We start from the raw sequence: 15,754 nt of genomic DNA, 5'->3' as shown, positions 1-15,754 counted from the left end.
TTTATGAATAGGGCATCCACAGCTTCTCTTAGCTACCTGTTCTAGTGTAGCTTCTCTTAGCAAACTGTTCTACACACCCTCTCCACAATGAATTCCTCCTAATATCTAATCTCAATCTATTTTCCTTCAGATAAAAGCCATCACCCCTATAGTACATGCCCCTGAAAAATGTCCTTCAGCTTTCTTGTAGGCCCCCCTAGGGACTGGTACAAGTTCATGTTGCCGTTTCCTAGTTTGGATGAGTTTGCACTTCTGGCTGATCAGAACCTTTGGTGACAGCAACTGTACAAGATTCTGGGTTATCTCTCAAATGAAACTGGAATTTCTTACAATGATATAAGAAATGCACTGCACTGAAACTGCTGCAAGACATAGGAAGTCTGTATTATAACCAAACAACTATTATAACGAGACCAGAACAAAATTTGTTCTGCACTGTAACACACAAAAGATATTCATAGGTCACTCCAAAAACTGTTTTTGTCAACGAGGAAATCCCTCCTCACCTCAGCATCAATATTCTTAATTTCAAACACTTGTATGCTCACTTTTTCTATTAAAGCCAAGTATTTCAAAACTTTTTTCACTCAAGACTTACCAAGCAACACAAAATTATTAGAGATACATTTACTGATAGCAAAAGTCACATTTACTACCAAATACCACCAGTTTTAATAACTGTTAAATATTTCATCCTAACTACAAATCTTGTCACAGATTATTTTCTTAAACCATAAAACTGTGGGAAAATTCAGGGAATTAAAAAAAATCTCAATAGCATTAAAAAATACACAATTTTTTTTATAGTAGGTATAAAAATCTTCTTTTAGTTGATCTTTTTACAATGAGAAACTTTTGAAAATGTTTAATTCTTCAATATAAACTTAACAGCAAAAACACCTGGACATCCTCGTGTCTGTTATAAGATATTCTTGCATGTCTCTTAATAGACCTTGTAAAAATAATTTGGTGCTAATTATTAATATTAGTTAAACAATTACAGCCTGGAAGTCAGCATCTGCAGTGCAAAATAAAAAGGAGTACACAACATCATATAACAAAAGATGATAAAAGCATTCTGAAAGAACATATTGCTGAAGTTTTTACCAGACTCTATCATCCTTCTCTTTTTGTCATCTTAAAATCTCATCTACTGATCCCTCCACTGAAGGTAATACTACAAAGCTTCATTTTCCAATTTCTCCCTTTCTGTCTTTCACTGTGCTGAAGTCATGCTCTTCTTTCTGTTTTTCTACTTCCTTTCTTTTCTGGACCAGCTAGTCTCATTCACAAGCCCACTTTCATGGCTTTCTCCTATTCTGTCACTATTTAGTACTGACAAGTCAGCTCTGCCTCAAATTTGCCTCTTCCCTTTCTCACCTGTGAAGTTTTCAGACCTCTACTCTTTTCTCACATCCTGTGCAACTACAGAGAGGGCTGCCTCTAGCCCTCTGCAAGGCTGGCCTTTGGAACTCCTCTACATCATGACCACAAAAAAAATTGACCAAGGTACACAAATGCTGAGCTGCCAACTGCTCTGACCTTCTGCCTTATATTGAAGAGCAATTTCTTCAAGCAGAGGTTGACCTCTGGTTCTGGGTTTGTTGTTGCTCATGCACTGCTATATGATTCACAGGCCCTAACATTCTATTAGTGTAAATTTTAAATGCTAAAAAATGACTTAGCATTTCTATATACTACAACAGCACTCATTTTTAAGAGCAAACCAATCTTTTAACAATAGTGGCTAATTAGACAAATTAGGCACTGCATTAGACAAAGTTGCCATGAGGTGCAGGAAGGTGAGTGATCCTTCCCTTTTGCCCCACACTGCTGACACCACACCTGGAGTGCTGGGTCCACTTCTGGGCTCCTCAGTATGAGAGACATGGACACACCAGAGAGAGTTCACAAAGGGCCACAAAGATGATCAAGGGACTGGAGCATCTCTCCCAGGAGGAGAGACTGAGAGCTGGAACTGCTCACCCTCGAGAACACAAAGCTCTAGGGGACCTCATCAGCATGTGTAAATATCTGAAGGGAAGGTGCAAAGAGGATGAAGTCAGGCTCTTTTCACTGGTGCCCAGTGACAGGAGCAGAGGCAATGGGCATATAATGAAAAGAAGATTTCCTGTGAACATCAGGAAACACTCTTTGTACCATGAGGGTGAGGGAGCATTGGCACAAGCTACACAGGGAGGTTGTGGACATGGTCCCAGGCAGCCAAACCTCAGGGGCCCTGCTTACGCAGGGGGATTGGACAAGACGACCTCTGCAGGTACCTGTCAATCTCAACCACTCTATGATTCTGTTTTCTCAGCCCTGTTAACCAAAGATACTCCTGTTACTTTCAGATTTGAGGCACTCATCTTCTGTATTTAGTGACCAGCAGACTCTTGTTGTCTTTTTTACTACAACTTGTTCCCTTATAGCACCACAAAAGCTCATGGCAGAATTCCCAACTACTACAATGGTAACACAAGTAACAGATTGCTGCCTCAATCCTGGATTTGAGGTTCTCTGACACTGAACACTAAACTGGGGGAAGTATGGAGGGAAGGAGTTGGGGGGGGGGGGTGGAGTGGCAAAGCGGGGAGTGCACTGTTAGGTTCTGACTTCTGTACTCATGCAAGAACCATGAGGAGTTGCTAAATGCTGCCTCAGTTGAGGTGAACCAAACTTGTGTTACACCCTTCCATGCAGGAGAGGGAGAGGGAGATGTACACCACATCCTTAGCTGGCACAAACTGTGCCCAGCAATGTGATCTGAACCTCAGACTTAAGTAATCAGATGCTTAATTTCGGGTTAATGCAAAAGACATCAACATTGCCCAATAAGGAAGATTAAAATAAGATTTTCCTTCTAGTTCAGAAGGAAATAGTATGGATGAAAGCAAGCTAGTAAAGATATCAGATTTTTATGTCAGTAATAAATCAGTATCTTCAAAAATCAACGATTCAATAAGTCAAGTCACAAACATCAACTCTGCATGTCGAATCACACAGAGGAAAATTTCCTAACGTAACAAAAATAATCTCAGCCTTCCCTGCCTGTTTGTTACTGAGTAAGCAAACACAATTTAGAGTACATGACCTTCATAAAAACAAGCTATGAATATTCTCAGAAAACACTTCAAACAGAAAAAAAATGCAGCCATCCACACTGATTATTGGAGATAGAAAAGATTGCAGAGAATCTGCTTGAAAAGTATTCCTATACATAGGTCATCACATAGCACTCTGTAACAAGGATTCTACAACTTGCTATAGCACAAACTGCATTTACTGCACTGCTCTTTTCTGTTTGCTCAAAGCTGTAACATTCCAGTCTCCATCTTCTCTTTGTGCTCTTCCTGAATGACCATACACTGTATGTATGGCAATACACTTCTTTGAAGCACATTATGCTGCACTGCACAAGACTAACCTGAAATGAATCATGTAGGGAAGAATAACAATGTCAGGAACACAGACTTTCTCAACACTGCCAAACAATTCTAAATGCAACCTACTTATTACACAACCTGCTTCTCTCCTCAAACATATGCTGACAATGTCACCTGAAGAATGAAGTGCTGTCACCATTTTCATGTTCCTTGTTACTGCCATCACTGCTTACTGAGTGTCGTCATTAATTATTCTGTGCATTAGGCTTAAACAAAAAACCAAAACACCAAGTAAAGTGCCCTGAACTAAAAACTAAACCACTTGTCTAGAAGTCCACCTGTGAAAGTAGAACCTTAAACAATTCTGAGGGTTTTAATATTAGTCTGAATAGCTGAAGTTGACATGGTTTCTTTTCCCACTTCCTAGAAAAGCTTTTTACTAAGACATTTCATGGAATAGTGCTGAAAGCTGGCTTATACAGCATAACTCATAATTAAAGAGTGGCATACTCAAAATTCATAGGCTTAAAACTACACAGAAAGCTGATAAAGTATTTGAACACAACTACAGGAAGTAGGGGAAAACCAGCAACTTATCTGTAAAGTATAGGTGATTATAGGAAAAATGGGTACATACCGAATTTTCTTCCTCCTCTTCTAGCTCTCTCTGCTGTTCCTCGTGTCGCTTTGCCTTTATCTCCATTGCTTCGGTGATCAGGTCCCTTAAAATTGAAACTGGCTTAGCATTCTTAATAAATGTATGCTAGGGGAAAAAAAATCATTGAAATATGTAACATCATTAAAGCAGTTGTGTTCCAGATTTAATTACAAGTCTTATTCAACACCACAGATTTCAGTGATAAACAGTATCATGCATTACACAGTAACCAAAATCTAAACCTACAAAATATACACAGCATCGTATCTTTCAGCCCCTTAGTAACTAAAATTTTACTTTAACTATTTTTAATAACTTCAAGCCTTGGGAAATGTAATCACTTAATACCTGTTTCATGAGTGAGGATACAATTTTCCAAAGAAATCATGCAGAAAATTGTAAATAGAGTGGTGATGATCTGACATAGAAAACCAAACATTTTCAGATATTCAGTTTCATAATTTAATTAATCTTAACAAATTGAGAGCATAAATTAATGGCTCTAACCAGAGCATCTGTGGCTGCTTACTTCAACAAACCTATACTTTAAATGTCATACAATATTTCTTGATCTATGATGCTGAAAAGTGGAACTAGTAAAAAAACCCCTTACTTTTAGCAGGAAGTTTAATTTTTAATTCAAGGTAAATTAAAACATAACTTTTTAATTTAAGACAATATTTATTATACCATTCGCACATTTTGCTGCCTAATAAACACCTGCTGTTAGAAAAAAATTGATATTTGATTTTTGCATCATTATATGCAAATACAATTTAGGCAAAATACAACTAAGCACTTCATAAAAATATAAATACTTAAAAACTGTTCCATGAAGAACAGAATTGATGAAGCCTCATGCACTACACCTATTATCTATCTTCTCCCTTGATATATTAATTCAATTACTCTCTTTTTTATTTCATGACTTCTGCTCACAGGCAGTACTTTCATTTCTACTCAAACATTTTCACAGCATCTCGAGCTCCATCACATATGCTCCAAATTCCAGCTGAGGAAAAAGACAACACAGACTCCTGATGAACAAACACAGTATCTGGTTTTCTGGTCAGTTAGCATGGGAAAGAAACTGTACACTGAAGCTTTTTCTTTTGTTTCTCCTTACTTGCCCACATTCATGCAAGTCTCTTCTATCCAGCAGTCTGCATTCAGCTAACCATCAAACTTCACATCCTGAAGGTGTCAAGTACTGGTTCATACATCACACAGACACTTATAACTTTCAATTTTTACTTACCTTGTGGTCAACATTTTTGTATTTTGCAATGTATAAAATTAAATATTCATAGCACGATCTACCAATTTCATAACATGACCTACCAATTTGACAGATTTATTACCAAAAAGTACTTTACAAAATTTTTGTTCTCTTTGTAGTGGAGTTCACTGGAACTTAAAATTTAACAGCTGCTATTGTTAGCTCAACACAGAATAAATCTAGCAGGAGAGTAATACAGTAAGTGAGAGCCTGGCACGCCCTGCCTTGCTCCAAAGGTCTACACTGCCAACTGTGGCTCACACAGGCAAGTGCCCACTTGGCTGAACTCAGCCCAGGAACAAATTCATGACACTGCATCAGACCTTTCTAGGACACAGACACCTGCCTGCTCAATCTGACATGACCAGAAGGAAAGACTGAATATACCCCATGGCTGGTCCACACAAAAGGGTAACCTGGGCTCAGTTCTGTTACTAAACACTTGTCTAAATCCTGAGATCTACTGAGGGCCTCAAATCACAATGCAAGGATCCAATACTAATTGCAAGAACTAGCCCTAAACTATTTAATGATTAATTTTAGAAGCAGTAAGAAGAGAAATAAAATGGGGGCAGAGATACAGGAGCTGACAGAGAAAAGACTACAAAGTGAAAAAGAAATAAGGCATAATAATAATTAAAATAAGATTTTCCCTTACAAATTTTCACAACATTATGGGTTTGAGGGGTAAAAAACAAAACCCAAACATAAAATGTGCTTTTCTTCAGTAACTTAAATACTGACCTGTAGCAGCTGGGTTGCTGTAGCTCTTTGTTCAGGATTTTTCACTAAGCACTTCTTCACAAAATCTGTGAATTCATCAGACCAGAGTTCTGGCTTCCGGAAGGTTGGAGGGGGATTTGTAGGAATCATAAAAATAGCCTAGATAAAAATCAAACAATAGCAAATCTAAACAAAACACATCACCACAGCAGCTGAAGCCAAGCTAAAAAAAAAAGAAATTGCTTTATCCATGTTTCTTATCAGGCTAAGAATCTGTAAGACAAATTTTAAGTATGCAAGGATTTCTACTCAGATCAAGATTCAGAAAGTAAATCCATCTGCTACTAATAAAACTACTTCCCATTAGATTTTCTCTATTTAAACTGTAACCCACTGAGCACAAGACTCCTTATTTAATCTACTGCTGTACATCAATCTGAAGAGATGATTGTATTATTTCAGAAATTCTTAGCAGAAATTACAGCACTGCTTGTTTACACACACATATAAAATTGCTGTGAACAGTCAAGTTCACCTTTTCCTCCCTTAAGTGAACTTAGTTTTATTTGAGAATTGCTTCGGAAATTTGGGAGGATTGCTATTTCCTTTTGCACTCATCATTCATCAGACAGAGCTTTAAAACTTGCTTGGCCAAGTAAGATTTAGATACACATGCTAAAAATCCTAAGGTAACACTAAAAGATGACAAATAAAATAATCAAGTAACAAGTCTTACAATACTGAAAACTTACACGAAATTGAAAATGCACCATTTTACCTATATAGCAAAAATTTCTTCTGTTGAGAACCAGATGCGGACAGATTTTTCAACTGGGAAAAAAATATTCATCCTATATTTTAAAAAAGTTTGTCCTACTCTAAGATTATATATATTGTGCCATTTTTATATTATTATTTCCAGGTTTTCCTCTAAAAATACACACTTGCAGCGGGGGGAAAACCAGCCACACAACTCTGACAGACTACAGCAAAATAATGAAATTTTTTGAACTTTTGTCTGTAATAAATGCATCCAATATCATCACTTAAGACTTACACATGATAGCAACAGATTATTCAGAACAAGGTCTATTGACAAGAACAGGCTATTATTGTCTTCTAAATCCAGGTTCAATTCAACCACATTTTCCAAACTCACAGGGAGTGAAAGTTCTTCATTTGTTTTTCTATGAGCATAGGCAGAAATATAAACCCAGAAAAGGGGAAAAAACTGATTCTACACACTTTTAACATACTAGAAGCTTCAGCCTGTGTCTGAAACATAGGCAGAAGGCGGAGAGAACTTAAGGAGATTTTATCCATAACTTAAAAGAAGTCTGACTGGCCGTGAAAGTTGGCTGAACTCAATCAAACCCTCATTAGAAAATTCTTCTCATATTCTGAAGGAAAGTGGAATCCATGCAAAATGATGTAAAAACTGTTTACTACCATTTTAATGAAAAATTAGTTCAGTACTGAATAGTTGCTAAACATTTACAAAATTTGCCATTTTGTTTAATAAAATTGTATGCTACAACATCAGCTTTATATTTTCAGTGGGCAGCCATGCCAAACAAGTATATAGACTGAGACAGGAAACGTGGCACTCAGTAACTGGCCTTATGTAATTCAGTTGTGATGCAAGATTAATTGTCAGTACACGTCAAGTACTTCTGGCAAAAAGCAGTGGCTAAGAAATTCAGCAGTTTCTGTCCTTGAAATTAATGATCTCTTCTGAACTTTGAACTGATGACTTTTGATCTTATCTTCAGCTACTCTTAACAGCAAACTCTGCAGTAGCTATTGAAAACACACAGCTGTAAAAGAAGGCTACCAACTTCTGTTTATGTGGTGTCAAAATGGGTACCTCCTCTTTGATCATAAACATTGACCTCTCCCCCCACAGGTAAGCAATGATAAGTTAGAGTCCTACTCAGCTCCACAGTTCTAGAAAAAATGTTTGCCTTGGCCAATTATTTTCATCAAATACACAGCAGTTAAGAACCACAGCAAAGAATTGACTTCTTTGCCATGCACAAAGGACAATGAGAAGAAAGAGGAAATTAGTGAATCATTCTTTTATGCCAGGCAACAAAAGCCACAAAAGGAGATATTCAAGTGTCAGGAGTTCTAAATCCACAGGTATGCTTTGTACGCTCATTGAAAACACCTACTTCAGAAATATGTACACCTATGTAATGCCTAAACTGTAGGCATTTTTAAATCCTACTATGCCACATGAGCTCTATTAGCTGAAAAGAAAAATCACATGCATTTTTGTAATACAAGAAACCATACAGAAACTACTTATTGTTTAGTCCAACTTGGTAATTATGCCATGCATTTGCTAATGTGTGCTAGCTCACTCCAGATCTCATCACTCCATTCTATTAACCAACCTAAAATTCTGGGTTTCAATTCCATCTTCCCTCTCTACTACCTAATTTTGGCTTGCATATTTCTCAGCAGAAAAGTTAAGCTCTTTCAGTCTATGATTTAGCTTTGACTACCTTGTTTCCTTTCAAGAGGCTTGCGAAGCAATTACTGGAGAATTATAAAGCTAGTCCCAAATCTCCAGAAATGAAAACAAAACACTTATCTGACCGGAACTTATTCCTCATTTTTGCTTCCACTTCTTGTCCAAAAGGTAATTTCTATCCTAAAATAACTATATATTATTTTAAAACAAAACTAAGCTATTTCAATCACTCCAGGTGCCAATGGAAGGAGGAAATACTTGGGGTTTTTTCATGTTTCTTTCATCTTACCTTAGATTTCTCCAGTCCCTATGTTTTCCCAAACTATTACTTGTAGTATTTTTTTTACCTCCACTCCACTTGTAATTTTCTCAGAAGTTTCCCACAGCTCTTTGTTTTAGTGTAGCTCTCAGCTTGGGGCTGAGGACAGTGCTCATACAGGCAGCGTTAGGCAAATGTTGCTACAAAGAAACACCAAATATAAGCTACAATCCAACCAACTACATGGGCTGAACTGGCAGTTCCAACTGCAGGAAATGTCAGGAGAAAATTGTTTAACAGATGGGGCAGGTTCTGACATACATATAAAAGAGCTGGGGCTGATTCTTTTCTCTCTCCCACCCTCACCATCCCCTTCCACATTGCCTTACATTTCTGAGACAGAAAGACAAATTTTACACGATTAACACAGCAAATATACAACCAAAGAATTAGATTGTATGACTCAGTCTTCAGTTTCAACCATTCAATCACCTTTAAAAAGAGAAAGAAATCTCTAAAGATGCAAGAAGGATCAGCTTAATCTGTGTTTGTTTTCACCTGCATATAATAAAGAGTGAATTTCAAATTTGTCCTGAACTGATCCCTCCCCCTCTCAACCTTGAGCCCAATTCTACTTTGAATCCTCTTTCACACATTGGTATGAGACAAATCCTTCACCTTGCAGTGAAACCAGAATTCAAGGCAGGTTATAATATATGTCTGATAAAAGATGGGGGGAAGAGAAAATCAGCCAGGGCAGCTTTTGGGGCCACTTCTGAATTGGGCACTGGACAATCCAACACACTTTCTACCATACTTGTTCCCAGGCAGCACTTCCATGCTCAATCAGCAGCAGTCACAACTAAGTTGAATGAATACCAGACTGAGAACCGGGTATTAAATGAGAACAGAAATGCACAAGTCAGCCCAGGATTTTCTTTTTATTATTCTTAAAGGGCCTAGTATTTTAAATTAAGTCCAGGTTGAAAACAGGGGCTTTTTTAGTATGAAGGTTCCTTAACAGACAATTTTATTGGCGTGAAAATATAATTATGGTGATGATGATGAATTAGGAAACACCAAAAGAAAAATAAGATGCTCATATACCACACATGGAAATTCCTAATCAGAAAATCCTTGCAGCTCATTCTTCTAGTCAGTCAGAGTAATGTATCTGTATTTCACACAGCCCACAAATACATTAAGTGATCAACAGCAATTTTGTAGAGGTACCATGTCTTCTGGCTTCTAGTTCCCTGAATAACTTTTCTCTTATTATTTAGTTGAAATAAGTTACTTGTAATAAAAAGCAGAAAATCTCCCCAGTATCATAAATGCTGCTGAAGAGCACAACAAAGACTTCCATATTGTGGTGATTTTGTAATTTTCATGCTGTGAAGCTTCATTGCTAGAATCTACAGAGAAAAACTTTTTTATAAATAGGATAAGGATACATGACATCAGTTTGTGACTTCATTGTTTTTGGAACCACAATTATACTACTTAGTTCAGCAAATACGAAACAAACACCAAAACACATTTAAACTCGGTAACATTTCAGAGTGCAAAAAACTATTTAAATCTGGCAGAGTTAAATATTGATTACTGCAAAATTTTAGTAACTTTGGAAACAAAGAATCACCTGAAAGACACATTTTTCTTGTTTGTGATGCACATCATAGAACCTCCATCCTTTGTTGAACAGCTTTCAAAAAGACAATTAAAACACCATTGACTGAGTTACACAACTCATCAGCTGTCTAAGAATGAAACATCAGCATGGAGAATGGTAAAATACTAGCAGGATTCTACACTGGATTTTCTTTGCTGAGCATGTTTTCTTGGCGTGGCTTTTTGGGGGTTTTTCTGTTTGTTTTGGTTTTATTCAATCAGAACTACAATACTGCAACACAGTGAAAAATAAACTTATTGGACAACATCTCACGTGTTTAAAGTCAAGAAGGTCAGTTCATAATCTACTTCATAGTAGATAATAGATTTATTTGTTAGAAGCATCCTAAAAATCACTGCTTCCTCCTCCCATCTGCAAACACAGATGTTGATGAAGATTATCTAGTGTACTCACACCTTCTGTGCAGAACTACAAACAGGTCTGGTTCCATCAAACATCTATCACATACCTGATCCAAGTTGATTCTTACCAGAATTATCAATGCAGGATTAAATGCAGAAAGGGACAAGTGAAGCTTTAGTTCAGGCAAGTTCTGAACAAACAATAAATGACAAAATTTTTCATCCTAATGAGGGGAAATATGTGTGACATTTAACATGCAATCTACTGTGCTTACTTTTATAGTTTTTAGTAATGGCCACTGATTAAACTATGTACACAATACTACATAAGTTAAAATTACATTTAAATGACTTTATTATAAAATCACATATATGAACACTAGGAGCACATGAAAAAAAAAAAAAAAATAAAATATGAGGGAAAAAATCCAAACTGAATAAAACAAATCCCAACTGTTAACAACCATTCACTATCATAAGCTTCTCTCTGGAATAATGACCTTTCGATAATCAAATCAAGGTATGATTAACTTAAGATGTAAAGTAATAAAGTAATAAACACAGAGAAAAGATACATAATGGGAAGACTATTCTCACGATTAACAGCAAAGATGGGTTACTGAAAGATAAGCTATTTACATTGACCTGCATATTTATTATTGCTAGTAAGCTCATAACATACTGACAGCATTACAACAGGTCAAGAATGTACAGATACAGATCTGAAACATTTTGCAATAGTAAGTGCAATTGCAAATGTATTGAAAAGAATCCACCCTTGCCTCGTTGTCACCATCACGTAACAGAACTTTGCCTTCAGATTCACCTCTGAGTTTACTCTTCCTACTGAGGGGGAATTGGGCTAATGAAACTTATGGGTCCCTTCCAAACTGACATATTCTTTGATGCCAAAAAATTGCTTTCAGTTTCAAAAGAATATTACAGAATATTTGTTATGTGACAACAACTTGAACAAGTTGGCATTCTACGGCCACAAGTTCCTTCAGTTTGGGGTCTTTCATAACTGGTTTTAAACACGCTTACTTAGAAAACTGATTTTTAAGTCCCATCACATTTCCTAACTTCTACCATATCCTCCACTGATATATTTAAAGGACAGAATTTCTTGTACTGGCTGCTATGCAATTATCAAGACAAAGAGTAAGTTCCCCTGCTAACTCAGCTAAAAGGATCGTGGTATCTGTGTATATGCCTGTTCATTATCAAGCCATTTTATCAGATGAGTAACAAAAATATTTATTACCACCAATGTGCTCCCAGAACTAACACCTCAGCATGCTGACTTAGTGCCAGTTGATTAATTTATGAGTTTATCTCTTTCTTTTTTTTTCATTTTTCAAAGCTTCTTGAACACTTACAACCCATCACTTGTATTATCCAAAGATATCTGAAAGCTACTCAACAAAAAAAAGGAGTTATATGCAAAGAAAGAACTGTGTTTATCTGCACTGACCTCCTCACGCTTGTTTCTCCTTTCTCCCTCTCCCTTCAAGCCCAGTAGACCTATCACTATTTCTCCAGGTTTTATTCTAATATATTTATATTTATATTTATTCTAATATATTTAGATAATATTTGGGGAACTCTTCATTACTTCTGCCTGCAGTTTTTTACTTTTATCTTGTCCCAGATTTCCATTTTCTATTCTGAAATGAACGTTTCAGTTTCTCTGTCCAATTCAGTAGGGTTATTTTGATTTCCTGACTCAGCTCTTCAACACAAAATGTTCCTGAATTCTGCCATTCAATTGAACGTTGTCTTTTTAGTTTAGGGATGTAACCTTCAAGTTCCCATTTCATCTGCAAGGTGCAAGTCATTGATGTCAGTGACATTTCAAAAGAAAGAAGACACAGTCAGCAACCTGCTCCTCAAAATTCTTCCCTCCTTCAACTTAGATCATTGAAAGCAGAGCAACAAATGCCTTTTCAAAGTCTGTAGAAATGAAAAACAAATCATGGAAAAATCTGCAATTGTGTGGAGGTTTCTGAATCCTTCTTTGGTTTCACTGGGGATTTTTGTTTTTTTCCTTGGGTTTTTTTTTCTTTTTGGAGTGAGGGGGGCAAGTATTTTAGATAAGTGAAATTTTTCAAGTGAAAACAAAAATAATTTCAGGCTATTCAAGATTTTGTGTTTACACTACCCAGTCAGCTACCAGTTTTGAATTTTTATTGACATCTGCAGGTATTTTCAGAGGAAAATACCTAATTCCAAATAACCCCTTATAGGTATTAAAAAGTGTAAGTATTAAACATTTTATTGACAGGTGATACTGAAAGTTCACATCCACAATAATTAAAAGCCTACACATTTTTAGTGTTCTTGGACATAAAAAAAAAATTTGAACCCTGATGACTTAAAAACATCCAAGCACCAGTGCAAAAAAAGACAGTGAAAGTCAGCAAAACTTACAAAAAATCACAAGTTTCAAATAGCTGAAAGGAACTGCAGCATTCAGACACCATCTAGGACAGTATTTCTAACAACTTCATTCAGCAAAAAGAAAACCTAAATGAGATGAAATTTATTTCATTATTCTTATTCTGAAAAGTACCCTCAATTTCAGCACTGGGTGATCAAGATTAATTTTATCAGAGAGAGAAAGAAAAGAAGAGTGTACTGCATGTATGTATATGTGGGGGTTTTAGGGTTTTTTTGAGGGAAGGAAGTATTTGTGAATAAGGGGGTTGAGATAGGAAAAAAATATATTAAACTACCTTTAGTTTAGAAAGAAGTATCTGTTGTAGTGGTTTAAACTTCTAAGTGATTTTTTACTTAACACAGACTTGCAAAAACAAGTATTTTTAAACATTGTTCTATAGGAGGAAACTTCCTTTTGATAGTGATGAGCAACACCTCCTCTTTGTGAGGAAATCAAAATCATCCTAACAGAGATATGGGGCCACTTCAGGCCACTGCCCAATTCAGTTCAAACCCTCAGAATTCAACACTTAAAGTGTCTCTCAGACTAAATCCCACATTATAGCATATCCTTGCTCAAGAGCTAGGCACCTCACAGCCTAAAGGACATCTCCCAGGCACACAGGTGGCCAGGAATCAGAAGAGAAGACGTCTTTGTGAATGTTGTACCTTTCAGCCAGAAGCATCCTGCTATCCCAAATCACTGCTATCACTCCTGTCACAGAATACATGAGATCCAGAACATAAACTTGAAACTGAACTACTACTTCTTTTTTCAGCACTGAACTACTTTCTTATCAGCTACAGAACAAGGAAACGCTTCAGAAAGTGCACACAGTATGACAGAATCCAGGGAATATTTTTGTGATTAATTTAGTCTTCTTTCACCATAGTTTGTTTTACTCCTGATTCAGTACTATCTTGAAAATTCATATGCATTATGCCTAGAAGGTTCCAACTTTTTACCCGAATATGAAACTTACTTTCCCATCAAGAAAACTCCAATGATCAACCTTACTTTAATAAAAAAATATTTTCTCTTCTTCCCACAGTATTTTCTGCAGTTTCTGAGAAAACAAGGCAATGATTACATCCAGAGACATACTAACATTTAATGAGACAGGAAGTGGAAAAACTGCATTTGCAATTATATTTACTAGTAGAGGAATCAAGGAGTGAGTAACTTATATTTGTGAGAAAAAGCTGCAGTAAACTTACTGGACTTTAAATGTGAAATCTCTGACATAACCACAGACAATAGTAATGAAAGAAGGCATTCAAGAAATATGTGGCAGTTCTCCTTTATTTGGGATATGTCAGACCTCCAGCAGCACTTTTGTGCTCAGTTTCAGGCATCGAACTTTCAGAGATGTGAACTGACCTCAGATGGTTTGAAACAGAGTAACTACAATGCTTAGATATTTTAAAAAGCACACTGTGCAAGAAAAGACTGAATGAATTAGGATTGCTCGGTCTAAAGAGGAGGATACAGTGAGAGATATGGTAACAGTCCCCAACATGTTAAATGCCACTTCAAAGAGGGACAAAGTGACAAAGTCTATAAAGAACCGAAGAGGAGCTAATGAGTTTAAATTTTAACAAGGAATATTCAGATTACATGGTAGGAAAGTTGCCAATAAACTACCCAAGAAGTTCCAGAACTTGGTGTTTTATTCTACAAAAAATATAAACAAACGCAGTTTCAGAACTTCATTATCAAAATCTGGGCATGTGTTTTGAGGACAATTTTCAGCACCACCACCTTCCCATTTGCCCTGTGCTCATATAAAATTAAGTTTAAAAATAAAGTATTAATAAAAAAAGGGGGGGAGGGATTATCATGTTTGGTCAGCCTAGGTGCAGAAACAGAATGACCATGTTATGTTTAACACAAGAAACACGAAACACAAATGAACGATGCCTTTCAACAGTGTTTGCTGCTTCCTACTTCACCTTTTACAATAACAGATGAACAGGTGACAGCAAAAGCTGGCCACTAGCACAAAGCAAAACAATTCATTCACCTGCAATGTGCAAACTAAGAACTAAAATTAAACTGACAGATTACAAAATTCTAGACATTAAATGCCAACATCCTACAGACATAATGAAAACATCTAATTAATTACAGATTTTGTATGAAAGAGTAATTGAGTTCTTACATCTTAAAGCACAGTCTACCTTCATCAGAAGAATGAAAACCCCTCCTGTTTCTGCTATGCTGACTCTCAAGGAACTGAGAAAATACAAGACTCAATGGTGCTGCTTTCCCAGACACCAGGAACATACAAAAACAGTGCTACTGTTGATTGAATACTGGAAGCATTGCTAGTGCTTCCAGTATTCTCCCTACTACTTTCAAATAAATGTAATTTATATTGTAAAGCCTTAAATTTCATTGCTAAATTAGTGTAATAGCCACATTCTTTCCTGTAAGGAAATGTAGTTACTATAGTAAATCTATTTTTGCTATTCCACAAGCCATGATGCAGTGGGA

At 36.4% G+C, this 15,754-nt stretch overlaps 1 protein-coding gene across 1 annotated transcript in view; it reads right to left on the bottom strand.

The window, feature by feature from the left end:
• Positions 1–15,754, bottom strand: part of STK3 (serine/threonine kinase 3) — a 127,603-nt gene that overhangs the window by 64,335 nt on the left and 47,514 nt on the right. The window contains exons 7-8 of the mRNA XM_058040779.1: positions 6,068–6,205; positions 4,024–4,149 (exon numbers count right to left, since the gene is read on the bottom strand). Coding sequence (XP_057896762.1) covers positions 4,024–4,149; positions 6,068–6,205 — 264 coding nt within the window. The remainder of the gene's footprint in view (positions 1–4,023; positions 4,150–6,067; positions 6,206–15,754) is intronic.

Source organism: Melospiza georgiana, chromosome 1 (assembly GCF_028018845.1).
Source record: "Melospiza georgiana isolate bMelGeo1 chromosome 1, bMelGeo1.pri, whole genome shotgun sequence".
NCBI classification, from domain to species: Eukaryota; Metazoa; Chordata; class Aves; order Passeriformes; family Passerellidae; genus Melospiza; species Melospiza georgiana.
Note: the sequence above shows the minus strand (reverse complement) of the source record. Positions and strands in the feature narration are given on the sequence as shown.